This window comes from Acanthochromis polyacanthus, chromosome 13 (assembly GCF_021347895.1).
Source record: "Acanthochromis polyacanthus isolate Apoly-LR-REF ecotype Palm Island chromosome 13, KAUST_Apoly_ChrSc, whole genome shotgun sequence".
NCBI lineage: Eukaryota > Metazoa > Chordata > Actinopteri > Pomacentridae > Acanthochromis > Acanthochromis polyacanthus.
The window spans coordinates 28406607-28433319 of record NC_067125.1 but is presented as its reverse complement, the minus strand read 5'-3'; the positions used below and the strand labels follow the sequence as shown (position 1 = coordinate 28433319).

The 26713-nt window shown below is 41.2% G+C and overlaps 2 protein-coding genes and 1 non-coding gene across 3 annotated transcripts; 1 reads left to right on the top strand and 2 right to left on the bottom strand.

The window, feature by feature from the left end:
* Positions 1–1679: 1679 nt before the first annotated feature.
* Positions 1680–1752, bottom strand: trnak-uuu (transfer RNA lysine (anticodon UUU)). Its single transcript has one exon. It is a non-coding gene; the product is annotated as a tRNA-Lys (tRNA).
* A 2162-nt stretch (positions 1753–3914) lies between these two features.
* nek3 (NIMA related kinase 3) lies at positions 3915–9141 on the top strand. Its single transcript, XM_022189106.2, has 13 exons — positions 3915–4249; positions 4596–4689; positions 4785–4882; positions 4977–5060; positions 5411–5478; positions 5574–5660; positions 6550–6604; positions 6866–7066; positions 7323–7434; positions 7589–7756; positions 7842–7973; positions 8127–8244; positions 8719–9141. Exons 1-13 carry the CDS (start codon positions 4133–4135, stop codon positions 8783–8785), a joined length of 1401 nt encoding a protein of 466 aa, XP_022044798.2. The 5' UTR covers positions 3915–4132; the 3' UTR covers positions 8786–9141.
* An 11792-nt stretch (positions 9142–20933) lies between these two features.
* On the bottom strand, positions 20934–23073 carry lpar6a (lysophosphatidic acid receptor 6a). Its single transcript, XM_022189105.2, has one exon. It carries the CDS (start codon positions 22132–22134, stop codon positions 21040–21042), a length of 1095 nt encoding a protein of 364 aa, XP_022044797.1. The 5' UTR covers positions 22135–23073; the 3' UTR covers positions 20934–21039.
* Positions 23074–26713: the final 3640 nt, after the last annotated feature.

The following is a 26713-nucleotide window of genomic DNA, read 5'->3' as shown; positions in this document are numbered from 1 at the left end:
TCATAATCAGTCAGTCTGCCTATTTAAAGGGAGACAAGTAGTCACCCTGCTGTTTGGTGAAAAGGTGTGTACCACACTGAACATGGACAACAGAAAGCGAAGGAGAGAATTGTCCCAGGACATCCGAAAAAAAATTATAGACAAACATCTTAAAGGTAAAGGCTATAAGACCATCTCTAAACAGCTTGAAGTTCCTGTGACAACAGTGGCTCATATTATTCAGAAGTTCAAGACCCACGGGACAGTAGCCAACCTCCCTGGACGTGGCCGCAAGAGGAAAATTGATGACAAATTGAAGAGACGGATCGTTGGAATTGTATCCAAAGAGCCCAGAGCAACCTCCAAAGAAATTAAAGGTGAACTCCAAGGCCAAGGTACATCAGTGTCAGATCGCACCATTCGTCGTTGTTTGAGCCAAAGTGGACTTCATGGGAGACGACCAAGGAGGACACCACTGCTGAAAAAAACGAGACTGGAATTTGCAAAAATGCATGTTGACAAGCCACAAAGCTTCTGGGAGAATGTCCTTTGGACAGATGAGACCAAACTGGAGCTTTTTGGTAAGGCACATCAACTCTATGTTCATAGACTCAAAAACCAAGCATACGAAGAAAAGAACACTGTCCCTACGGTGAAACATGGAGGAGGCTCAGTAATGTTTTGGGGCTGCTTTGCTGCATCTGGCACAGGGTGTCTTGAAAGTGTGCAAGGTACGATGAAATCTGAAGACTATCAAGGCATTCTGGAGAGAAATGTGCTGCCTAGTGTCAGAAAGCTTGGTCTCAGTCGCAGGTCATGGGTCTTCCAACAGGACAACGATCCAAAACACACAGCCAAAAACACCCAAGAATGGCTGAGAGAAAAGCGTTGGACTATTCTAAAGTGGCCTTCTATGAGCCCAGATCTGAATCCCATTGAACATATGTGGAAGGAGCTGAAACACGCCATTTGGAGAAGACACCCATCAAACCTGAGACAACTGGAGCTGTTTGCTCATGAGGAGTGGGCCAAAATACCTGTTGACAGCTGCAGAACGCTCATTGACAAATACAGAAATCGTTTAATTGCAGTGATTGCCTCAAAAGGTTGTGCAACAAAATATTAAGTTATGGGTACCATCATTTTTGTCCAGCCCTATTTCATTAGTTTGTTTTTTTAAATAATTATGTTAATCAACAATTCAAAAGTGATGGCTGATTTTGATTATTTAATTTTCAATACATTTTTATTTATTGTTACTTTTGTGAGTTTCAAGTGATTTCAGTGAGAATTGTGGGTTTTTCCTTCTTTAACTGAGGGGTACCAACAATTTTGTCCACGTGTGTAGATATGGACAGAAATGAATGAATGAATAGATGGCATTTGAAGAAAACTAAATGAGTAGATTTAGATCATATCCTCTGTTCTGTCACAGTGGAAGTATGGGGGTTTAAATAATCTACAGGAATATACATATGAATAAATAAGCTACATTCACTAGGGTAAAGCATGATCTTTTTTTTATTTACTTTTTGTTTCTTTAAGAGACCTCTACATCCCCTTGAGACAATTTTACAGTGTGTTTGCATCTCCCAAACCAGGGAACCATTTATTATTTCCACCAGATACTATTCCCTGTGGTCTAGAAGTACATTAACCTCCATTCAAGTCTAACCATTACACAACCTATAAACCACACTTGCCCGAACAGGGACTTGAACCCTGGACCCTCAGATTAAAAGCCTGATGCTCTACCGACTGAGCTATTCGGGCTCTAAAGAAACTTCTTGGTGAGGTCACTTCCTTTCAGCCAATGACATCACTTTATTTCCATTTTTGCCTTAATTGACCACCAATCACTTTGGCCCGTGTTTGAAGGTCACCAACCTTTTGAACCAATTAGTGCTAAATGTCACTGTTTTTGACAGTGCTACCAGTGGCAGGCTAAGGGGCCCTTAGTGCAGAAGCGTGGAAGATTCAGCCACCCCTCATTACTTTTTCTGTCATGGCTATCACATTACCTTTTCCACTGTGACCCAGCAGGCATTTTTTTCGACCCTGGCTTGTTTATTTAGCAGTTCTGTGAGAAGAAAAGCTTCTCTCAGCCCATCTCAATGACAGTATTTAACCAAATCACCGGTGCTGCTGACCTAGACCCCTTAGGGATCTTTGTTTTATTATTTTTAATTCAATTTCTCCGACAGTAGGTTAGGTCACAATGTAGGGGAGGTTACCAGAACTATGGCCTGTTCAATAAAGCACGTTAAGAAAAGTAGAGATTAAAGTCCAACACCTGACTGGAACGAATCAGGTCAGTCAGGGCTAAATTGGTGCCATAAAATGTCAGTTCATGCAATCAGACTCATTTAATACATATTCAAGTAGTCACAATAATTGTACGTACACACCTCGTAAGTTGATTTTCTATCAATTAAAATTTTTGGACAGATACTGAGTAAAGAAACAAAAGCTTTATGACAGCACACCAGTGAGCCAGTGGTAAAATCTTGGTTTACTGGTCAGGTCAGTGTTAAAGGATATTCAGTGTGACTCAGTGGATGTGGGTTGCGGTTATAAATTTGCCATTGGCCACACATTTTACGTGGTTTTCTCCTTCCCCTCCTCTATCTATATATTACCATTTTTGAAATCCCCTGCACTACAGGAAACAACAACAACAGCAACCTCCAGGCAACAACCTACACGCTGAAAATTTCAAGTTTTCCCAAGGATTTGGATCTTGCTGTAAGGCGGCCCTGCTATTTTTTTATTTTATTTTTTTTGGTGGATTTGCCCTTTCAATGACAGTGCTCACCTCCCTGCATGTAAATGTTCCACCAGAACAATTCCCACGTTGCTAGTTTGAGGCGATGCCGTTGCTGTATGTATCCTTGGCTTTGCAGCGTCTAATACATTCGTGACTGGAGTTTATACATACAGGCCAGAGTGTTTTTTTCACCTGCAGAAAGATGAATCTTCATGTTTACATCCAAACACACTTGCGATTTATAGACTGAACTTACACATATGTTAACATGCAACTGCACTTTGTATGTACATGTTGCACTGCTCTGCAGCAGTACATTTCTGCTAATGTTAAACAATATGCAGAATCCAAAAGTGCAGTTACACTACTGTATTTATAGCGATGCTAATAACCAAATAAGCTACAAAAATAATACCAGCTAGATTACTATTTTATTAGTTTACATTTGTATTTCAATTTTTTTTTATTATATTAATATTTGCACTTTTGTTCAACTTTTTTCACTGCTGTCTGATTGTGTGCATGCACTGACAGGATCGACTTAATTTAATTTCACTCTGAGCAATGACAAGAAAATAATTATATTTTATGATAATATGATAACGCATGACTACAGGAACTCCAGTTGAGCATCATTTCTGGGCGGGCCTGGCGATTAGTCCGCCCTAGACAACATTAGATTACCAGCATGAATTGCCCACAGTAAAAGAGCTTGAACAATGTTAAATTGGGTTCACGGAACCAAAATCACCTCTGCTAAGTCAGACTTTATGAAATAAGCCTGGCTTAGTTGGTAAACTTCCAAATAGTATTATTTATAAATAGTATTTTTTTAAAATACTGATATTAGATGAAATCTGGCCTGTCCAAACTGTTCTAATACAATCAAAATTTTACTTCTGAACAGGTTACTCAAAAAGGAAAGGCAAAAAACATCATTAACATATCATGAACTGAAAATATTATGCAAATTAGAAAGTGAGCTGCTACATTTCTAATAATACTATTAAAATATATCACCATGAAACCATTACTCGCCTAAAGTAAATTATACTAACATTATTACGGTCAGCGGGGGAACTTTCATGACGAGACTTAATCCAGTATTTAGATATTGGGATCTGCCGCCATCTTCCGGTCACAGTGCGCAATGCGGCTGCGCCTCGCCCTACGTCATACAATAATAAGGAAGTAGCGGGCAAACAAACACCGATACAGGTGGAGGATATTTAGGTACATTTCTCTAATGTACGCTTTGTAAAAGTCTCACTGTGAACACGGAAGATTAAACAAGAATGTAAAGTGACACCTCCACCTGCTTATTTCTTTGTAGCTCGTTGTTTTTTATCCTTTCTGGTCTGCCTTTGTGCTTTATAAAGAGGCACAATGGAGAAATATTCACTCCTGAAAGTTATCGGGGAAGGCTCTTTCGGTCGGGCTGTGTTAGTCCGATGTAAAAGCAGTCAGAAACAATATGTGGTGAAAGAAATCCAGCTGCCAAAGGTACGTGATATAATGTTCATACTGCAGCTTTGTCTTTGGGATAGGAATCGAAGTGGATCCCCTCAATGCAACAACATAATCATGATAATAAAAATGCAGAAATATTAAAATAAACATTAAAATATGTTGATTTTCGCTACCACACATGGAGAAACAAACAATCTGCTGACTATATTTGGATCCAAACTGTGATGCTATAGCCTGAGGATGGAAGTGAAATATAGATATGGAAATGCTATTTGTGTTGTGCTGATAACCTACCAGATTACTGCCCACATTGAGGCATGGACACTGTTTGTTTTTCAGAATAGATAATACATTCATGCTCGTATTTGCATTTTTATAGAATCAGTCCAAATTGGAGAACTCAAGGAGAGAAGCCATCCTGCTGTCCAGAATGAAACATGCTCATATTGTGGCTTTCAGGGAGGCATTTGAAGGTAGTCACACCATTTAAAACTTATTACAAGATATTTTGGGGCATACTGTTATAATTGTTTGCATTGCATAATAAGAAATGTGATTGTTTGTTCAGCTGATGACCTCTTGTGCATTGTTATGGAGTACTGCAGTGGAGGAGATCTGCTACAGAGGATTCAGCAACAGAAAACTGCCCAGTTCGGTGTTGATAATGTAGGCCTTGATGACCTTTGCTACCATTTTCATGCAATTTTGTTCCTTATTTCTTCAAAATTGTTTTCACTGAAATCGGCTTTTCTTTTCCCAGATTTTGAAGTGGTTTGCTCAGATGTGTGCAGGTGCAAAGCATATCCATGATAAGCGAGTTTTGCACAGAGATTTGAAGTCCAAGGTATAGTGGAGTCTTGGTATTATAATTTAGAATTATTCATGGATTTCATGTAAATAGAGTGCAAACACTGTCTTTTAATTAGCGTATCTTCTGTTTAATTTAAGCTTCTTTATGTTTGTCCTCTGAGTCAGAACAAGAAGTCAATGATTTAGTTTATTGCTTGGTTGCATGTTGATAGAATCTCATCAGTGTGAGTGCTGTGGAAAGAAATGAACAATGATGAAATTGCTGATCGAGATAAGATCACATTATCTTCCATTTCTGCATAATATCATCATTTTGCCATAGTTGGCTGCTCTTACTTTTTGCTTTGTGTTAAATCATCACTTCTCTCTCATTTCCTTAACCAGAACATTTTCCTGACAGATAATGGGACAATCAAGCTCGGAGACTTTGGCTCAGCATGTATTCTGAACAGGTAAAGGAAGAGAAAAGATTTGCAATTTTAAATTGAACGCTTGGCGCTTCAATTACGGCCGTTATATTTGAGCTTTGAAAATAAATTTGTTGCAGCTCGAAGGCATATGCTCACACATATGTTGGGACACCATATTATGTGGCACCAGAAATTTGGGACAGCAAGCCATATAACAATAAGAGGTATGTTCCTTGTACCTTCATTTTATAATAAACAATATGGGATGAAATAAATCCTTACTGTGGATCAGTGTCATTGTGGGGAAATGTTTGTCACTGCAATGGGAAATGTTAATCGCTAAGGCAAAACATGTGAGACCAGAAAAATGCAAATACATGAATACATATTATTCTTACAATGCACTACCAAGACGCATAATGCATGTTGGGAGTCGATTAATATTTACTTTGCAAATATGTACAAAGGAATAAACCCACTGTGCATGTTTGCATCCACAAGAAACAGACCAGAGAGATGTGCACATTATTAGAAAAAGTCTATTTACAAAATACTGTATTATACTACTGTAGATTAATGTGCAAGATCCAGCCACGCAGTTTTATATATGAGAAGAAACATAGAAAATATTTATAAAAAGGAGAGTATCTATTTTAAATGTCAAGATATGAGTGCCTGCAGACAATGTGCCACTTTAATTATGTGCAGAGAACATGCAGAAATATTGTGTATATTCCTTTTTATTTTTCAATGTGCTTAAACACTTCATTAGTGCTTTAGGGAATCGCTATGCCTGCATTTTATTCCAAAAAGCTACAAAAGTGGCTTGACTTATACTCCCATGTTTCAATCGAGTGTCTCTTCAGGCTTGATTTTCTGACAGCATACATCAACACAAGGCTCTTCAGTGGCCAACTGTTCAGTTCTGGATGTTGAAGTGTCAGTAAATGTGTCAACAACATGCAGTTTTTAAGACAGCGTGAGTTCTCAGCTCAGCGGTGGTTATGTAACCCATGCGTGGGTTAACCCATCTTGTATCTACTTCACTGTGCCAGTAAGTGACAAATGTCTGGTGTGAATGAATAACCACATCTATCTGTCTGTGTTCTCCAGTGATGTGTGGGCTTTGGGCTGTGTTCTCTACGAGCTCTGCACCCTGCGACACCCGGTACTTCCCCTCCCTCCACACTCCCATGCACCGAGGGTTCGACTGTAGGATTCTCGCCAAATGCTGTCAATGAACCATTGTGTAAAATACCGCTGCTGTCATCTCTGAGCACAGTGAGATACTGCAAAGTATTGTTATGAAATGATGGAGGCCCAGTGTCTTCAGCTGAGTTAGATTATGCGCTGTGTATTTTTTGTGGCTCAGATGTTGCAGCGCTGTTTGTTGTCTCAGAGATTCTCACAGCTCACTGTATGTGCTCAGTTCCAGGCTTCGAGCTGGAAGAGCCTGATTCTTAAGGTGTGTCGGGGCGCGTACCCTCCCCTCCCCAACCACCTGCCCTACGAGCTGCAGTACCTGGTCAAGCAGATGTTCAAGACCAACCCAAAGGACCGGCCGTCCCTGCAGACCATCCTGACCTCTCACCGGGTTTCCAGACTCCTGCGCACACATCTGCCCTCCCAAGTAAAAAACATAAGCTTCCTGCATGGCCACTGTTACTCAATCAACTGAACTTGAAGTGATTTTATGGCTGTCCGTTCATCAGAACGACAAACTGACAAGATACAATGTTGGTGTGAGAATTTAGGCTCTTGCACAAGTTTCCCAGCTGTGGTAACCCTATGTGGAATCTGACCTTTGACAAGCTGCTGTTAGTTCAGATGGCCGCGGAGCTCATGTTATGTATTTGATTTACTGCAGTGCTTTGAATCCTTTACAGGCCGTAGAGACGGAGGAACGGGTGAGGCGTAGGGGTCGATGGAACAGAGAAGAGGGGGAGAAAGTGGCTAATCTTCTGGGAGAGAAGACTTTAATAACATCGACATTTGAAGGTAGTCAAAGTTAATGTCATGAAAAATGACACACAGCTATGATTCTGGGAGAGGCACATCAGTGAAACTCGTGAACTTACATGTCTGTGAGAAAATATGTTTCAGTGTTTTTATCACCATAACTAAAAATGCATGAAATACCCCTTCACCACAGGTGCTGAATTACCTGCAGGCTGCTGTGAAAGCAGAGAATCTGGCCCTCGAAAGCAGTGGGCTGCTGGGCCGCCAGACACAGTGATGCAGGTGTTGGCCAACGCCAGTCTGATTTCATCTGACAGCACGGCATCAACCAGACAGAACCTCACCGGTTCCACTCATGAAAGTATGACAGGCAGCGGCGTTTTAATTTCCTGAACTGTACAAAAGTAAACTTCAGAGATTGAAGTGTCGCGTCCCTGTTTTTCCAGGTGTGTCTGAGCAGCTGGAGGACGGCAGGCAGAGGAGACAATGGGAGAAGGGTCCTCCCGAGAGGATTCTGAGTCTGCTGGGAAAAGCACCGCTGAGGAGATCCTTCAGCACCTTTTTAATAAAGAGAGGAGGTCTGTTGATCTCTGCTGTCTTAATATGAGCTGTAGAGAAAGATAAACTAACTGAAATTTGAGGATGTTTTTCATAAGCATCCTAAAAGAGTAACTTGTCTTAATAGAATAGTATCAAAGGCTTTGTGTGTGGGGTGTGATTTCTATTTTCAGATGATGATCCCCTGGTCGGACCGCTCTCCCAGCCGCAGGGTGACGACACTGACGGTCCCGAGCCGGAAGTGATCGTAGACAAGTATCGACTGCAGCCGCGCTCTGATGATGAAGACACGTAAGTAACTCTTATTCCTGCTTTTACCATGAAGAACACATAATGTAGTATGTCAGCAGGATAAAAGGGGGAATACCTGTAGGCTGGTGGTGTTATTTTGCTTTTTAATGCAGCTTCAGTGGTGGTCCTGCGTGGTTTAAGCCTCATGTAAAGCCTGTTATTGAAAGATGCAATTTTACATTTTTACAAAATATGCATGAGGTTGGAATAAAATGTAAACAAGAAAGTCCTTTGAAACTGCTTTTGTGCTCAAAAATCCAACAGTTTGGGCTGCTAAGCAAAGTATGAAAAAAATAAACACTGTTCACATTGATATTCATATTAAATATTAATGTTAACAGAGAGTGCTTTATGAATATGTGTTGGAGCGTTGTTGAGCGTGCGGAATGTGCTGCGTTTGTGTGATTTGTATATGTGGCCTGTGATATGAAAACATAGTTAAAATGCATTGTATTGTATGTTCTCTCTTCACAGGGACTTCGAGGAAGAATCTCCTTGTGACTGGATGGATGAAGTTGAGAGAATGTTGTCGGAACACTGAGGCCTCATTCCTTCTGAGCCTACACAGTCACAAGGCCATCATTGCTCATGTTTACATTCTGTTAAAAAAAACACTAACTTTATGTGTGTCAAAATGATTTCACTAAATGTGTAATCGATCATGTTTTCGTCTTGTAACTTGGGGCCAATTTTTGGAGCAGGTTTTATCGGAGTATACAAAAATCCAGTGAAGCTCACTCAGCACCAGCAAGGAAGTTTTTATCATAAATGTGTCAAATTTTGCACTATTTCTGTGTTTTGACTACATTGTAAACTCTTAATTGCTTCAACAAAACACTAAGATTTCAATTGATTATTGTTCGACTTGTTTTCAGTAAAGCTTTTCTTACATAAAGATGTCTGTGTGTGCCGTTTGGGATTTGATTGGACCATCTGCTGTGTGCTGTTCAGGTTAACAATGATAACATTCTCAGCAAATTGAGGCCGTCTGGAAGCTGCTGTTTGGCTTGTCGGGGGAAGCAGGAAATATTAGACACAGAGAAGCCGGGTCTTCACGGGGTCGCACCGTTTCGAGCCCGCCTGCGCCTTTTGAAGCCCGCTTCCTCTGCAATATCAAAAGTAGACTAAACAGTCTTTCGGATTCTTTATTCTCTTGACGAGACACTAACAAAGCATGCATCTGGCCTCCTTAAGCTGTTATGGTGTTGTGAGTTTACTGTAAAAGTGGTGCTGACACTGAGAAGTGACTGCAGATGCTGATCATGTACCACTAGGTGGAGTTTGAAATCACTGATGTGAACCCTTTGAGAGTGGCGATGGTTGGGAAAAGCTGCGTTCTGGTTGAGACATAATTAAAGTGTCCTGAAGTTAAATACTACATGCAGTCGGATAAATCTAAGAGGCCAGATCTGCTTATATGTGAATTTGAGAGACTCTTCTCATTTGTTGGCACCCCAAAGAGAAAAAACACTTTTAATATGAGGGAACAAGTAAAACCTGTTACTTTCTTTGTTTTGCCAAATTAAAAGCTTAGACTAAAAGCAAACAATAGCAAAACCACAAATGCCTGGCAACAGAGGAATAAAAGCCAAGCCTCGCCCAAGACTGTTTGGGCTCAACAGGATGTAGATACTACAGACCCTTGAGACAACAAAACCATGCTGATGCTGATTCACCAACAGTCGCACCAGGGATGGATTATCCAGCTGCCAAAGTTCCTCCAGCGACTGAAGCCTCCCATTGGCTGACAGGAGAGCTCCACACTATGAGAGTCTTCGGGCCAAATATCTGCCTATCATATATTTTATTGAGGAAGCTCAGGGCTGCAGTTCAGCGCTTATCTTGAAGCCACAATGAAAACCCATCCAGGGCTCACAGGCCAGCCCCCAGCCTTTTGAAATTATTTTTAATTCCCCTCGTACCCCCAAAGATGTCCATGTTCAGCAAACATACAGATAAAGTGTCATAGTGTTACGTCATCGTGGTCTGTGTCCTGCAGATATGAGGGTCTCCCATTAGAAACTATGATGGACTAGACAGTGACTTTACAGCTCAGTCTATTTTAATCCGAGGAGTTTGGGGTGCTTTGTGTAATTTTATTGTTCAATTGTGTAGTTGTATCAATTAATGTTGCCTTAAGCATCAGAAAATGTTCAGATTCTTCATTTTTTAATGTTGATCAGATTTTTCTTCATCAAATCTGTTTTTTTTTTTACGCTTCCACACTTTTTTTTCACCAACTGAGGTTCTTTATTGGCCATTGCTATTGAGTATCTTTCCACCTTTTAGATGCTTTTTCAACTAACAGAAGATTTTCTAAATGACTTTAGACTATTTTTGTGTGGTTAAAGTTCTTTATTAGACAATGATATTGAGTATTTTGCCTCATAGATACTTCTACAACTAAATTGGATTTTTTTTTTATGGCTTTAGGCAGTTTTTCTCTCATTAAAGTTACTTATTAGACACTGATATTGAGTGTTTTGTCACATTTTTGATGCTGCTTCTACTAAATCAGATTTTGTTATGCTTTTACATCTTTTTAATCGCTAACTGAATTTCTTCATTAGTATTCCACATTTTAGGTGATTCTTTATGCAACAAGACCTGAGTTATGTTTATATTCTCTAGACCAGTGGTTCTCAACCCTGTTCCTCAGGACCCCATGTCCTGCATGTTTTAGATGCTTCCCTGCTTTAACACACCTGATTCAAATGATCAGCTCGTTATCAAGCCTCTGCAGAAGCCTGATAACGAGCTGATCATTTGAGTCAGGTGTGTTGGAGCAGGGAAGCATCTAAAACATGCAGGACATGGGGTCCTGAGGAACAGGGTTGAGAACCACTGGTCTAGACTAAGGTGTCAGAAAACTATTATTTTGTACTTTGGTATCAAATCAACACATGTCAAAAAGGTCAACAGGTTGAGGTTTTTAACCTTGAGAAGTCTGGTTTAAATGGAAAAATAAGCTTACAAATTGTTACAGTGCCTTGTGAAAGTATTCCACCCCCTCGAACTTTTCAACCTTTCACCACATTTCAGGCTTCAAACAAAGATATAAAATTGTAATTTTTTGTCAAGAATCAACAACAAGTGGGACACAATCGTGAAGTGGAACGAAATTTATTGGATATTTGAAACTTTTTTAAACAAATAAAAACCTGAAAAGTGGGGCATGCAATATTATTCGGCCCCCTTGCATTAATACTTTGTAGCGCCACCTTTTGCTGCAATTACAGCTGCAAGTCGCTTGGAGTATGTCTATCAGTTTTGCACATGGAGAGACTGAAATTCTTGCCCATTCTTCCTTGCAAAACAGCTCGAGCTCAGTGAGGTTGGAGAGCGTTTGTGAACAGCAGTCTTCAGCTCTGCCCACAGATTCTCGATTGGATTCAGGTCTGGACTTTGACTTGGCCATTCTAACACCTGGATAAGTTTATTTGTGAACCATTCCATTGTAGATTTGGCTTTATGTTTTGGATCGTTGTCCTGTTGGAAGATAAATCTTCGTCCCAGTCTCAGGTCTTTTGCAGACTCCAACACGTTTTCTTCCAGAATGCTCCTGTATTTGGCTCCATTCATCTTCCCATCAATTTTAACCATCTTCCCTGTCCCTACTTAAGAAAAGCAGGCCCAAACCATGAGGCTGCCACCACCATGTTTGACAGTGGGGATGGTGTGTTCAGGGTGATGAGCACCCTCTTCCACATGTTTGGTGTGTCTCCCAGGTGGCTTGTGGCAAACTTCAAACGAGACTTTTTATGGATATCTTTGAGAAATGGCTTTCTTCTTGCCACTCTTCCATAAAGGCCAGATTTGTGCAGTGTACGACTGATTGTTGTCCTACGGACAGACTCTCCCACCTCAGCTGTAGATCTCTGCAGTTCATCCAGAGTGATCATGGGCCTCTTGGCTGCATCTCTGATCAGTCTTCTCCTTGTTCTAGGTGAAAGTTTAGAGGGACGGCCAGGTCTTGGTAGATTTGCAGTGGTCTGATACTCCTTCCATTTCAATATGACTGCTTGCACAGTGCTCCTTGAGATGTTTAAAGCTTGGGAAATCTTTTTGTATCCAAATCCAGCTTTAAACTTCTCCACAACAGTATCTGGGACCTGCCTGGTGTGTTCCTTGGTCTTCATGATGCTCTCTGCACTTTAAACAGAACCCTGAGACTAACACAGAGCAGGTGCATTTATACGGAGACTTGATTACACACAGGTGGATTCTATTTATCATCATCAGTCATTTAGGACAAAATTGGATCATTCAGAGATCCTCACTGAACGTCTGGAGTGAGTTTGCTGCACTGAAAGTAAAGGGGCCGAATAATATTGCACGCCCCACTTTTCAGTTTTTTATTTGTTAAAAAAGTATAAAGTATCCAATAAATTTCATTCCGCTTCACAATTGTGTCCCAATTGTTGTTGATTCTTGACAAAAAATTAAAATTTTATATCTTTAAGTTTGAAGCCTGAAATGTGGAGAAAGGTTAAAAATTTCAAGGGGGCCGAATACTTTCACAAGGCACTGTATAACAATTGTTTGTCTTGCAATAAGCAATTTAAATCAGCCCACATGTACTACAGATGTACAGTAGCTGATAAAAAAAAGTTAGTTTTTATTTTGTGTTTTGTGTACTACAACCTAACTTTATCATCAATGATCTACTTTTTTTATTTGTCTCCCTTCTCTTTATTGTTCATCACCATAAAACCTCAAACAGAAATCTCAAAGTCTATGCGATAAGGCGCTGCTGGTTTGTGCAGGAGTTGTGATTATTTCGTCCACCTCCTTTGACTGCTGGCATAAAAGTGCATGACCTGGCTTGAAAGTAAATCCTGACCGAGCAGTTATTGTACTTTATAAAATATTAGCGCCGAGCAGCAGATGAACAGAGGCTTCCTCTTGCAGGAAGGATGTGAAGTTCTGTCTGTTGTATCTCAGTGGCTATAAATGGGGCCAAAATAGCAATGTCTATTTGAATGAAGTGCATCTGTGCAACCCTCCTACACTTAGCATCAGGTCTGTGAGGTCAAAGTGGAGATGTATTCATATTTTGACTCGTGTTTGACATTTGGTTGCTGTGCTCTGACCACAGCAGACATTCGGAGGTAAAATGTTCCACAATAACTTCGTCACCTTCTGATTTGAACCTGTCGCCATGCAGATGTGTCTTTGTTGACAAACCAACATAAACCGCACTGTTCTAGTTTTGATGCTCGCATGTGAGCTAAGTAGCACACACGTGAAAAAAGAAAAAAAAATCAGTGGAACTGAGGCACACATGGTGATGTAGCATTTCCTTCATTGCTTTATGTTTGGGACATTTTGAAACATGGTACATCCTGTCTTGCAACATGTACGCAGAGTCACTGTAAAGTTGCATTTTCTGGCTACTGCTTCTAATCTGAGTCACTTCATCCTGCTCATCCTGGCGACCTGATAGCAAACAATCAAGCAACATCCCCTCTTATCGAACAACACACAAAGGACCTTTCATTTTATCTTTTTGGGACGTCGTCCGCACACCTCGACCCTCAGCTGCTGTCATCGCCCTTCATGAAATATTGGCTTGTTATCTGGCACAATCTCGATTCCCCTTTTGTTTCCCTGTCTCCCTGTTTTCGTGGCCTGCTTTCTGAGCGCCCCAGTTTCACTCAGGAAGAGCTCTGCAGATGCAAGATGACCCAGTGATCTCTGTTTGGCTACTGATGCTTAGAAAGCCTTTTTTTTAAAAACAAAATTCTCTTTTCTAATTCAGAGCAAAGCAGTTTGTTGCATATTTACAGCATCTCCACTGCTTTTTGGACTGTTTTCTATTTAGACAATTCGCTAAATTCTGTTCTGCATCTGAGTTTTTAAGCCAACATGCATAGCCTCCCTGGTGTCCGTAGTAGCAGATGGTGAAACCTGCTACCATGACTCACCCAGTAAAGAGAAGTGCTGTTTATTCATCATGTGGAGCAGCTCTTCCTGTTAATAACAAAGCACTTGGTCTCTGCAGTTGGGAGTCTCTTTGCAACTATAAATATGAAAGCTGTCATTGTTATGATTATTTCAAGCCCTCTGCAGTGACCCTCCATTGTCTGCTGTCAGTGTTTTGATGCTCTGTATCAGACAATAGAGGCTGGCGTGGCTTAGCAGATTTTTTTGTCGTGGAACTGCACAATTCATCAGCAGCTCAAAGTAAAAAAAAGGTCAGGAACAGTTAAATTTAGGATCCTCAATTATGTGAAATAGGACACTGCTGGCTCCTTGCAGAGTGTAGGGGCATTTAGCCAGTTTTAAATGCTGCTATTGTTTGAAGCTCACATGCCTGCTGACTCCAGATGAGGTGGTCCACCTTTAGGAAGAGTTACAGGCTCTGCTGCAGTGTGTCTTTGCCATTGTTCCAGTAGATCGGTTGCTTAACTGCAGGTCACTGAAAACATGTATTTCACAACTTTTTGAATGAAGCAAGAAAGTGCGTTTAAAAGATTTGCGATCTTTTCAGTGACAACAGTCATCTGATGTTTCACAATGTTACTGGAAATCTTGAACTTTTAGTTTCATTTCCCTCATGTTGTGTCAGAGGTAAGAGTGAATTTGAGCTCTTGCTTTCTTTTCACCTCGCTGATCTCACACAGTCCACTCCCCCACCAGAAACTTCATCTGCGCCTTCGCTTACTGTGTAAAACATCTCACCCCCGCCACCTTCTCGCCGCTTATATTCTGTTAAAAGCAGCCCTGTGCGTTGTGGTATGGAAATGAGCATGAGATTTTGCACTGGCTGCAAATGCAGCAAAGAAAATTCTGACATGAATACACCCACAGAGTACAGCGCTTTTTAATTAGAAAAAGAACAGCATGGAAAGATTTTTTTTTCAAAAATAACTTGTTTTTTTGTTTGTTTTTTTTTTAGCAAGGCATTTAGTTTAATTTAAATAGCTGAATTTGCCTTTAAATAAGCTCTTGCATTGGATTGCACTTGAAAAGTTTCAGGAAAAGAACGCTTTATTCAGGCACAGAGTCACTGAAGCATGAAAAAGATTGAGGCTTCAGCATCAGTCACATCATTCAGTCTTGTGATTCTGCGTAGCGGTACGAGTCCAGTTTATTTCCCAGCGATCACTGATAGTACAAGCTACTGCACAAATTCACACAACAAAGAAGTGATCAATGGCGGTTTAATGGTTAAAGCCTTTAACAGTCAGACCACTTCGACTGTCAATAACATCAGCTCTGTTTGCATCAGTGTGAAGGTTTCACACAGTGAAGAGCAGAGAATGTGCTGCTGATGGACCATGATTATGATTTTTTACGCTCTGGCTCATTTATTAAATTACACATTCTTCATATTATTATTTGCAAGCTATTCTCCAGAATCTGAGGTTCCATAGGATGGTTTATTTCCGGCTAAGCAGCTAAAACTTGCAATTTTTCCCTCTATTGTGTGGCTATAATGTAAAATAAGTGAAATAGCCCGTTTAATATATGATTATAGGACCTCTCTTATGGACCATCAGGCTGCTTGACGGTACCTCTGTGTCCACTGGAATTATCTTGGACCTATTTGTCTGCTACATGGAGCTAATTGTGTGGTTTGTTTTGGAGCAATGCAGATAACCTCAGAGGTATCAATGAGCCATGTTCTTCCCGCCGTGAGGTGTCAATTCATAGTCTCTGCAGGATCCTTATTCAAACAGGACATCTTTCACGTATGTCATGTGTAAATTTCACTCTTGCGGCGCTCTTTTGGGGGAGACAGAATAAACAATGAATGCGATTAAATCTTACTCAGAACCATGGCTTCCACACAAATGTGGGTTGAACAAATTAAACTGTGATTTTCTGTGGCTCCAGGAGACTGAATTCTGTAGAGGAACTGAGGGAAAGTATTGTGTGGTCTCTGAGGCTTGGTGGAAATTCCTTCGGGGAACACGCTGACCTGAAGGCTGACCTGTAAGCGTCAGCTTTTATGTGTGGTTGTGCTGTGGAGTGTGCTATGGGCATTTGTTTATGAGTGTGCGCTGCAGCATTAGCAGGGCCTGGCCATCTCTAATCCTGCCATGTGCTTTAGTGTAAAAGTTGATGGGTGGATTTCAGTTTAGAACAAGTTTTGATGATCTGCTCCTTAGCTATTGCGCAATTCAATTTTTTGTTCACCATTTATTTCTTTTTTCTTGAACATTTTTCCACAAATATGTGCAGTAAACAGGCAGATAAGTTTTCAGCAAAGCTTACAGACTATAGTAATAACTATCAGGTGTAGGAGCTTTAAAAAAAATGTGACAATATGCCCTTTAAATTGGCCAAAAATTAAATAAATCTGTTAATGCAAATTATTTAAAATGAAGCTATACATACTTTAAATTGTGATATTGCAATACTACAGGAAAATGAGCAGCTTACTGTGACAAATCTCTTTTCTACATTTTCCAACATTTTTGCCAGTTTTGCATCATTTTTTGCTGCATGCAGGTTTTTACTGGACGGGAAGGACATGTGGCTCTTGTGGGGTTCGACCTGGCGACCTTTCCTTTCTCTCAGGAGGCTGTCAGTTGCACCAGCGGGCTGTTCTCTCTGATTAGTGGCTGTAACTACAGGAGAGGATTAATGTCTTCACATTGACTGGTCAGACATTGTTTAAACTCTCAGGAGTGTCCACAGGAAGGACTTCCAGCTAAGGAAACCCCGACTTGTCCCATCAAGCAGAACACACCCAATCTTAGTGTGTGTGTGTTTTTTCCCAATAGCCTGTGATGCCATGCTTAGTCAGGCTTGAAACAAAGGAACATTTGGATGTGCTGTTAAATGCCACGTGTACGGGAGACAGCCTTTAGTGTCTTAATGAAAGGGGTGTTTCCGTAAAATAAATCAAAAAATGAAGAGTCACTGCGTGTGTCAGTGCACGTGAATTCCCAGCAGGTTCCAGATTTACTCAGAACTATTTCTCTTCGTCAAGCTGGGACGTGCAGCTTCTGCGCTTACTCAAACTGCGGCTGATGTATTTCAACATTTTATTTTAATGACACCACATGTAGAAAGTGAAAAGATGCATTTGCAAAATGTAACATCAAAAGTACGGTTTCAGTTTGAGCAACTGAGCAGTTGTCCTCTGTGAGTCATCTCTAATCACAGGAAGTGTTTGGCTGCTGTGCTAGTGCCACACATGCAGGCTGTAACAAGCTTAATTCTCGCCTCAAGGTAAAGACTCAGTGAGGAGAAGAATTACATGAATCACGCACACATTTTTCTGTCAAATTTGGTCGAAATATACCAATTTAATTTAGATGTTGCTGAACTATATGGACGACCAGGTTTGTCTTTCCTGCTTTTAACAGGATGGACACTTTGTGCTGCATTCGTGTTTTCATAGACACCTCGGCATCCTGATGAAGGGAGTGCTTCAACAACACGCTGCTCCTGCTTTCTGTTTCATTCCTGAGATATTCTGCAACCAGCACCCGATGCGGTCGCATAACTCCTGCGGGGATTGATAAGACCTGTTTATGGTCAGAGGCGACGGGGGAGTTTAGGAAGATTACATGTGACTGTTTGGTCGGTTATTTAGCCTACCTACCTCCTCGCAGATGCTGAGCCCATTCCAGAGCTTGTTATTAGTTCAGTGCTGCCTCTGATTTCAGAATGACTGTGGCTGTTGTGCCAGCACAAGCAAGAACCTTCTATTTTTTTGTCCAACCACATCCTGACAACTGATTACCTAAAGTAATGCTTTGTGTGTTTTTATTGCCTTCTTGGTCAGGAAAGTTATTTGGCAAGCAAGCAGTTTGCTTCCTACCCTCTCTACCCTCCATGCCTGCCCCTTGAGGGTGACAAACTGTCTATATAATAACACCCACTTTCCATAAAACCAAGGTGGAAGTATCAGAGATGCTGAAGGAGGATTCTGGTGGGAAAATAGTGCAGATATCTAAGTGGACACTTCACATATCAGGGTAATAGCAGTCATTTCCTACTTAATTTATCCTCTAAGACAGAGACCCCCCCCCCCCCATCCCAAAGATCCATTTAGAGGATAGGCACTTCCTTTGTCATGTGATCCAGAGCTGTGGATTGAATCGGATGAGGACCTTACCACCTACCAGACCCTGCCTCTTCTTCCCCGAAAGCACAAACAAACTTAGGTTTTTGTCAGTGTACCGGCTGAAATTGCTCCTGACACGCACTGACAGGAATTCAAAGAAGCCATTAAGAGGTTTACTGGAGAAAATATGCTGGATTTATTACAGGAGAATACGAACCTGAGGCTGTAAGTCTGGACCCAGACTTGTTTTTGTCTCCACTAAGACATGCAGGATGACACTAAACTGTGATGGCCCTGATGAGGGCGACTTCTCAGCCCAAACAATATTCTTCTTTTTCTGTGTGGCATTGGATTCCAGGCATCATTAGTTACTTATTTATTGGATGACATCTCTACAGAGTGTTTTATACCGAAACTTAGCCAACTTTTGGGAGTCAAACCTACTTAAAATGTCAGAATCTTAATCGCAGAAATGTTTACGAGTGGGAAATTTATCACATGACAAAATTTCACAGATCCTGAGTTGATCGCACACTTTACGGGAACGCTTTGATGAAAGCTCCCGTCTGAAATTACAAGAGCAACGCAAAACAGAATGTATGCGATGACAAGCAGTGCAGCGTCTGTGTTTTCTCATCCTGTAGCCTGCTGGGAAGGAGAGGTCAGGCTGATTAGATAACTGTTGTGTATGCAGAGGAGCCTGCTGGGTTCACGTGAGGCCCAATCCCTGATACAGTCACATTATCCCAGCATTAAACTTTAGCATAAACACAGCTTATGTTTTTTTTATATACATTTATATATTGAGCAACATGCTTATTAATAGATGAGAACCAGTACTAGAAGTTGCATCAGTTTCTGTTTATGAGGAAGGAGCAAAAAAGATGTTGAAAATAATTAGATGGATCCAAATTCACTTCCCTTATTTCTCTGCTTTTTGTCTAAAATGACAATGAAAAGGGTTTAGAGAATCGCCGTGGTTATTCTGGCTGCATTCAAAGTGTGACTTCTGTTCTGTTGTTTGTCTTGATCCGTTCCTGCTCTGACCTTTGGCTGAGATGTCAACAGCTGCAAACACCTTGTGGGCAGACTGAATACACAACCAAACTCATTTACAAAATCGTGCATAGTGAGAAATCAGTGATGTGTGATTATCCTCTTGGCACTTAACACGGTTCATGAGGCTCAGTGAGCATGAGGTCTTCTTGTAGCTGGTCCGATGAAGACAGCCTTCTGTGCAGGTACTTGTTTGTTTTCATTACAGCCCAGGTCTTTAACCCCGTCCTTGACTCGCTCACATGGCTTCAGAACCGGAGTTATAGGTGGGCTGTGCCTGAAGTGCTGCTGACTGACCTTCAGGCTATGTCAATAAGCCTCCATGTGCTTTCTGTTACTCTCTCACATGCTGTGTTGACTCCTCATATCGCTGGTAAATTTGTCCACAGAGTGACAAATATTTCACACAGGTCTTATTTAATAAAAGTTCTACGCTACGTGGCTTAGAAATGTAATCTGATGTGGATCAAAGGCCTCCCGATTTATCGGGGAGCAGCACAGACTGTTCTATTCTCAGGCAGAGGAACAGTTAAATTTTAAAAACATCACGTCCTTGTGAAGGAGTCAAACAAAACGTTACAGGATGATAAAATGGAATTCCTATCTAGGTTAAGAAAAACACACGCTGCACTGCTTTGACTCCATACTAGATGATCCACTCCAGCTCCACCCCCCGTTTAAGTTCTGCTTTTTGATTCTCTAGGTTTTACAGAACATCTACAAACTCAAGTGTGATGTTTTCCTAAAAATATGAATAGCCTGTTGTTGTTAGATGCCAGTAATGAAGACTTCCTCTATCTTTAACTACTGGTTGCCACACAGGAAGCTGGTACTCCCCGGTGGGAGTCACACCAGCTTCATCAGACTGTCTACTTCCACTTTTTTCCCTCCCCATTTCAAGCAGGACAAATATTAGAGAAGTTGAATTATGTGAAGTCACACTTGTTTACTTCAATCTTCACCTGATTTGAACAAGGCAAATTCAGAAGAGTAGTCTCATCGGGTTTAATTTAGTAAATAGATATTGTGCAAAAAATAATTCAGAAGCTCAGTGTACTATGTTATGCTGGAGGTTAAACACTTGTAAGAAGCTGTTTCTTCATTTAAATGACAAAAAATTTCACTTGTTTTAGACAGTTCAAGACTTTTATTCATTTCTGTGGCATGAGTGCAGTATGAAGAACTCTGTCAGTGCATTTAATATTCAATAAAGACAAAGAGTCTACAATGAAATGCTGCCAGAACAAAACAAAACAAAAAAGAAGGCAAATTTAAAAAAAAAAAAAAAAGCTCTGTACATCTATAGCTTGATATAACTTTATGCTAATTTAATAGATAATACTCTAAAGTTAGCACCAAAACTTACCATGGAAATGTACAGATATACAGGCACATGAAGCAGTCAATATCATAACTGTCCCACTGTTCAGTGATCACATTCCCTTCCAGGTCACTGGTGGAGTAATTGTGCTTAATACAGTTGCAGTATATTCCACAGGAAAGGGGAAATTAGTAAGTAGTAATAATAAATCCACAGATGTGAACAAAGGGTCATTTAGTAACACTGAGAAGCTGAGGCTGCCAAGGACACATCCAGTCATTTGCCCTGAGACTTAGATAAGATAAAGCGCTCCAAAAAAAAAAAAAAAATCCATTGTCTTTTTCTGGATGGATGGATTTTACCTTTTATGCCGAGCACAGCAGCCCCACTGTCACACTGAAGACTCGGTGTGGAAGACTTTAGCTTTGAGAGTCATCAGGCTGCACTGCAGATTGGAGCTGCTTTCCGACTGCAGGGCCTCCGAGAACTTGACGTCATACGTGTGGTTGGCCTGAGACTTTCTCTTCATGGAGTTCTGGATGGTCTCCGATGTGAAGTAGTAAACAATAGGATCAAAGCAACAGTTGGATACAGCGATGCAGAGGGCTATGGGGTAGATGGTTCGAACCACCGACTCCACAAAGCAGCCCTTTAAAGTCTTAGTGCGGACCAGAGCGTAGAACACCAAGTTCACGTTGAAGGGGATGAAGCAAAAGCAAAAAATAAGAAGGTGCACAATAATCATGCGCAGGACCTTTGTTTTGTTAATCTTCCCTCCACGGCTGATGGTTTGGGGACAACGCAGAGTCTGCAGCACCATGATGGAGCAACAAACATTCAGCAGCAGTGGGATGATGAAGCCCACCGTCTCTATGAAGATCACCACTTTTGACAGGTGAGACTTCCACTGATTGGACGAAAAGTTCTCGAAGCAGAAAGTGGCGTTTCCCTTGTTTTCGTTGGAGGTGGTCTGCAGCAAGAACCCGGTGGGGAGACTCCCTGACAGCACCAGCACCCACACAGCAGTACACACTATTTTGGCATTGCGCTTGGTTCGGAGCATCCTCGAGCGAAAGGGGTGCACAATGGCCAAGAAGCGGTCCACACTGATGCAGGTGAGGAAGAGGATGCTGCCGTACATGTTGGTGTAGAAGAGCGAGACGGAGACCTTGCAGAGCGTTGCCCCGAATGGCCAGCTCCGGTTGATGAAGTAGAAAACCCTCAGTGGCAGGGTGCAGACGAACAGCAGGTCTGACACCACCAGGTTCATCATGTAGGTCGTGGTCTCGTTCCTCAGCTTCAGGGAGCAGGTGAAGATGTAAATGGCCACCACATTGGTGATGAGTCCAATCACAAACACAATGCTGAAGACTGTGCTGTACAGCGGGTACTTGAACATATCATTCTTGCTGCAGATTCCATTTTCTGAGTTATCTGTAGACGTTTGCGAGGTGAAATTGTACATCAGGGTGGTAGCGTTGTGCATTATGAGAGACAAAGATCGGAGGGATGAAGGGTGTCTGTTATGTAATAGCTATATAATGAAAGGCCTGCCCTCCACAATGAAGTGACCGTGAATAGAAAGCGAAGAACAGAGTAGTCCAACCCTAGGATGCACTGAAACACAGCTGTCCATGTTAGAGAGGACTGCTGCACATGGCCATTCTCTGCCCTGTCCTGGTGGAGTTATTTTGGGGGCTCCTTCACGTTGAAAAGACCTCTCCCCGAGGACAGAGATCCAGGCTGGAGCGTCTTCCCCTCCCCCTGCCCTGTCTCCCAACCAAGGCTGCACCCCACAAGTTAAAAGTTTTTTACTCACTCAGATAAATCAGTCACTCAAAGGTGCTTCCTTTTCACTCAGAAATGTCCAATCTTGTCAGTCCACAGAGCGAATGATGGCATATCCACACTCAGGTCTGTTAGAGAGGTGTCCTCATGGCAAGATTCCTTCTCTTTGTCAGATCTGAGTGCTGCGTTTTTGTCCTTTCTCAGCTCCAAAACAGCAAAGTTGCCAAAAGCTTTCCACCTCTCACAAGGTCCTGACCACAAACCACCATGCTGCTTCTTCTTCCCCAACTGGAGCCTTGAGTGGATCCTCTGCTCTGTGGGACAATGTGTGTGTGTTTCAGCTGTCTGTCCTCTGCTTCCTGTTGCCTCTCTCTCTGTCTGTTGCTGGCTGAGTGGGTCACTCAGGGGTTTTCTCTCGGTCTCCTTCTAACAGTCTCGAGGGCTTCCTGCTCAGCACTCATCACACTCGGATAGAGTCTCCACTTCTCCTTTGTGCCGGTATCACAGGCAGTTTTTGTACTTTGAGCAGCTGTAGTAACTCCTCCCACCGCCTCACATCCAACTCCTCCTACCCCTTTGTCTGCTCTTTACAGTTAAAGAATCAGCCAGAACAACACTGCACTGAGGGGGAACTCATCAGAGGTTTATAAGTGCTCAGGATTTACTCACAGCTTAATTCATGGTTGCCCATTTGAAATAAATATTTTGAGCTGTTTTTACTTGGCTAGGGAGTGAGGAAAAGTTAACAGCGCAATGAAAATTGGGTTAATTTTAAAATCAATTAAACATTAAACATGTGCATTCATTAAGACCAAGAATCTCAGTTTAAAAAGTGTTATTTTACACTAATACATTGTTTGATATTATGCTCTAACAGGTACTTAAAGCTGTGTTATGATTTGAAACATGACTCTGTGGTGAAATGTAACTATGCAAATTGACTTAAATACTGTATTTCTTTTCCACTATGTTGCTTGTAGACAATGTACATTTTCCAATTTATTTTATGTAGTTAGCTGCTATAGTTTGTATTTACATTGCAAATGAAGGTGTTATTTGCATATACAACAAATGATGAGATTAAAAAATGCAACACATTACTGTAAAGGAATCTGCTAAGTTGAACTCCAGATCAACTAAATGCAACATAAACTACGGCGTTATGTTTGATTAACATAGCATAAGATTTCAAATCAATGAACAATTGTCCTTTTTTAATGTAAAAACAAAATTATTGGTTGAATTTTAACTACAGGACACACTCAGTACTTCTTACACCACTGTGTAGCATGAAGGACGTCAAAAATTCAGAAAAAAAACCCTGTCAAAGTGTGTTTTCATGTATTTTTCTTCATCAGTCAAACCGCTAATAAAGACTACGTAGAGGTCAAACGTGCCTGAGAAGTTCTCTAAAGTCCTGGAAGTGCCTGAGGTGACAGCCTCCGCAGGTCTGATGAAAACTCAACTGCCTTCTTGTTGCTTTTGACAGCCTGTGTGGGCCACAAAAGAAGGACAGCTTCTTCTTTTTTTGCCAAGCGACATTAGAAATGAGGCAGAAAACATAAAGCTTTCTCTGTTCAGTGGTTTTACCCTTGTCCGTGGTCACAACTTTCTCTCCTTTCAGCACGAATTGTAAAACTACCATTCAAGTTCTCCTTCAGCTGAAACTCTCCTCTTGGCAGTCCCTAAAAAAACTTTGAAGCATTTGTGGGAGTGAAGTAGCTTAGCAGGCAGGAATGTGAAGTTTAGAAATAATTAGTCTCAGACAAGTTGAAAGCGCTTCTTCATCAGGCCTGTAGCGAGCGAACACTGTAAATTGTTTGAGTCTATTTGTGTTGGTGGTTGTTACTATGTCCAGTAGGAAGCGCACTACCTGGTCGGGTTTCCTGTCAGTAAACGAATCCCTGTGTGGCAGATCAAACACTTGCTTTTCCACCAAATCCCCCTCTTGTCGCTGATTAAAATCACGCAAAGATAAAGATGACTTCAGCTGCCTGTTATTGGTTACAACAATATTTTCCTGACTCCACTGATAGAAACATGACACTAATCCACCACCACTAGGCAAACAAATGGAGGGAAATCTCACAGAGAATCAAAGAGGCTGAGGGTGTTTTATGGCCAGCGCGCCTCTCTTTGTCAGTCGCGACAAAATAAACATCATCAAGGCTGGAGTAAAATGTTCACGAAAGCAGAAAAACCTGTACTATTGTCTTTCTCTCGCAAAATAGTTCCATCCAGCACATAAAAACAAGCTCTTCACATGCAAGTATGTGGTCGCTAAACAAAAACATGTGCCTGAAATCCCTGGACTGTTAAATTTCTCACAATGCCAGGAAATAGTCTGGCACCCCCAAGGCCAAGACTGAAGTCTTCAAATAAAAGTAACGGTTCGTGACATAACATTGTTGTGCAATGATCATCAGTGGTGGGCAGAAGTGTGGTCAGACACAGACTAATAATTCAATGACAGCCCTTAAATTTGACAAATCAAAACCAAAGAGCTGCAGCATGACTTCAGCTTTCACACTAAAAGCTCATATTGCTTGTGTAGTACGATTAAATCCAGAGCTGTTGCTGTATGTTGAACATATCGAGAGAAACTTCCAATTAATGGTTGATTAAATGTAATCAAGAACCAAAATATAACCTAAAAGATACTCTGTAAGGGTGCAGAATTTGTTTCTGTTTCAGGTGTAAAAATCTAGATTGGTTTATTCAGTCATTTAGTGAACTTCAGAGGTGCAGGCATGTGAATTTTATTACATTTATCCAGAGATGAGAGACCAGTTACGCTAAAATACTCCAAAATGTCCAATATTAATTTAAATCAAAATAAACTGTCATTTCATTGGCCAAGGAAACTGAGTTGACGGACTTTGCTTTGAAGCTTGGAATCAGCAGCACAACACACTGAATCTGCATCATTTCTGTTAGCTGATATTATAATAATCTGGTGTATCACACAATTGAAAAAATCATTAAATTTGATGCAATATACAGTTGTTTAGCACCCAAACAAGCTGAGACTCGGGACACACCTTTTAGGACTTCCGTTTTTAAGATTTTAAGACTCCTAAGACTGTCAAAATACGAAGTAATCTTAAAGAAATACCTAAAATAACACATTATTCAGCACCAGAAGCAACTGTGTTTGACCACTGCGAGGTGAAACACAAGCAGCCTCAAATGAAAACTGCTGAACTTGGAAGGTCGAACTTGGCAAAAACTACATTCTGGACGTTCAATCCGCGACTCAAAAGGCTTTCAGCTTGTGCTCTCCCGCTCACCTTGGAAACGGGGTCTGCACAAATGTTGTGCTGGCGTCCGCAGACAAGCAGCCCAACAGAAGTGCAGTCCGAACACAAACAACCGAGGCCTGGGAGGCTTTCCAGAAGAGCAAAGCAGAGAGAAGCCTTGACACCAACCTCATACATCTTTCTGTCGCACTAACAAGTAAAAATAAAAGAAATGATGTCTGAAAATAAATGAAAAGTCCTAAATAACTCATGACATTGGGTTTTTTGATTGTGGAAACATGCCTGAAGCCGCTTTCCCTGGAAACCAAACATACCTGAACAGGATATGACAAATGCAGCGATTAGGCAGAGGGATAACATTATTATCTTGATCTTCTTTGTAATATTACGTCAAAAACTGAACCTCAGTTTCGACATTAGGTTAAAGGAAAAGAGCCTGCTGTGGATATCTGAGCTCCCCCACAGTGCCTTATCTACTAAAGCTTTTGACTGCTTTGTAAAACAAACACTCCCCACCCACGAGAACATCACCTTCCCCCTACTAAAGCCACTGACTTCATATACCATACACCGTCCTGAAAAAGCAGCTGAGTGTCAGCTTGTGGTCGCTTTGTTTTTTATTTTTTTACCTGAGAGTGTCTACAGTGAAAACTTCAACACTTGAAGTGGGTGAAATGTCATGGCTTGTGTGTATACTAGTGCAACTGTCTCTGCACCAGAAAGCAATATGTTTCACATAACTGGTACAAAATACCAAAAAACATGCATGCACCGGATTTTAGCTCCTTTGCAGCTTATTGTAAAATACCTAAGTGTCAGTAAATGTGTCCCCCATTGCATGTATGTTAAACCTAAAGTCTTAACTTACGCTCTCCTCTATTGAAAAGCAGCATTAATGAGGTTTCTTGGCATTACAGACCCGAACATCATGTTTGGAATTTAAAAGCTTTAACTTTTGTACCGTTTCTCAGGCTGGAGTCTCATGGTTAATATAAACTGAACAACACCCTCTCCACT

Excerpts from the sequence above, each read along its gene's own strand:
- nek3 (XM_022189106.2), top strand. The coding sequence starts at position 4,133 with ATGGAGAAATATTCACTCCTGAAAGTTATCGGGGAAGGCTCTTTCGGT. Across the intron at positions 5,061-5,410 it reads ACAGAGATTTGAAGTCCAAG|AACATTTTCCTGACAGATAA; the intron begins GTATAGTGGAGT and ends TTCCTTAACCAG. Across the intron at positions 7,757-7,841 it reads CACCGGTTCCACTCATGAAA|GTGTGTCTGAGCAGCTGGAG; the intron begins GTATGACAGGCA and ends CTGTTTTTCCAG.
- lpar6a (XM_022189105.2), bottom strand. The coding sequence starts at position 22,134 with ATGCACAACGCTACCACCCTGATGTACAATTTCACCTCGCAAACGTCT.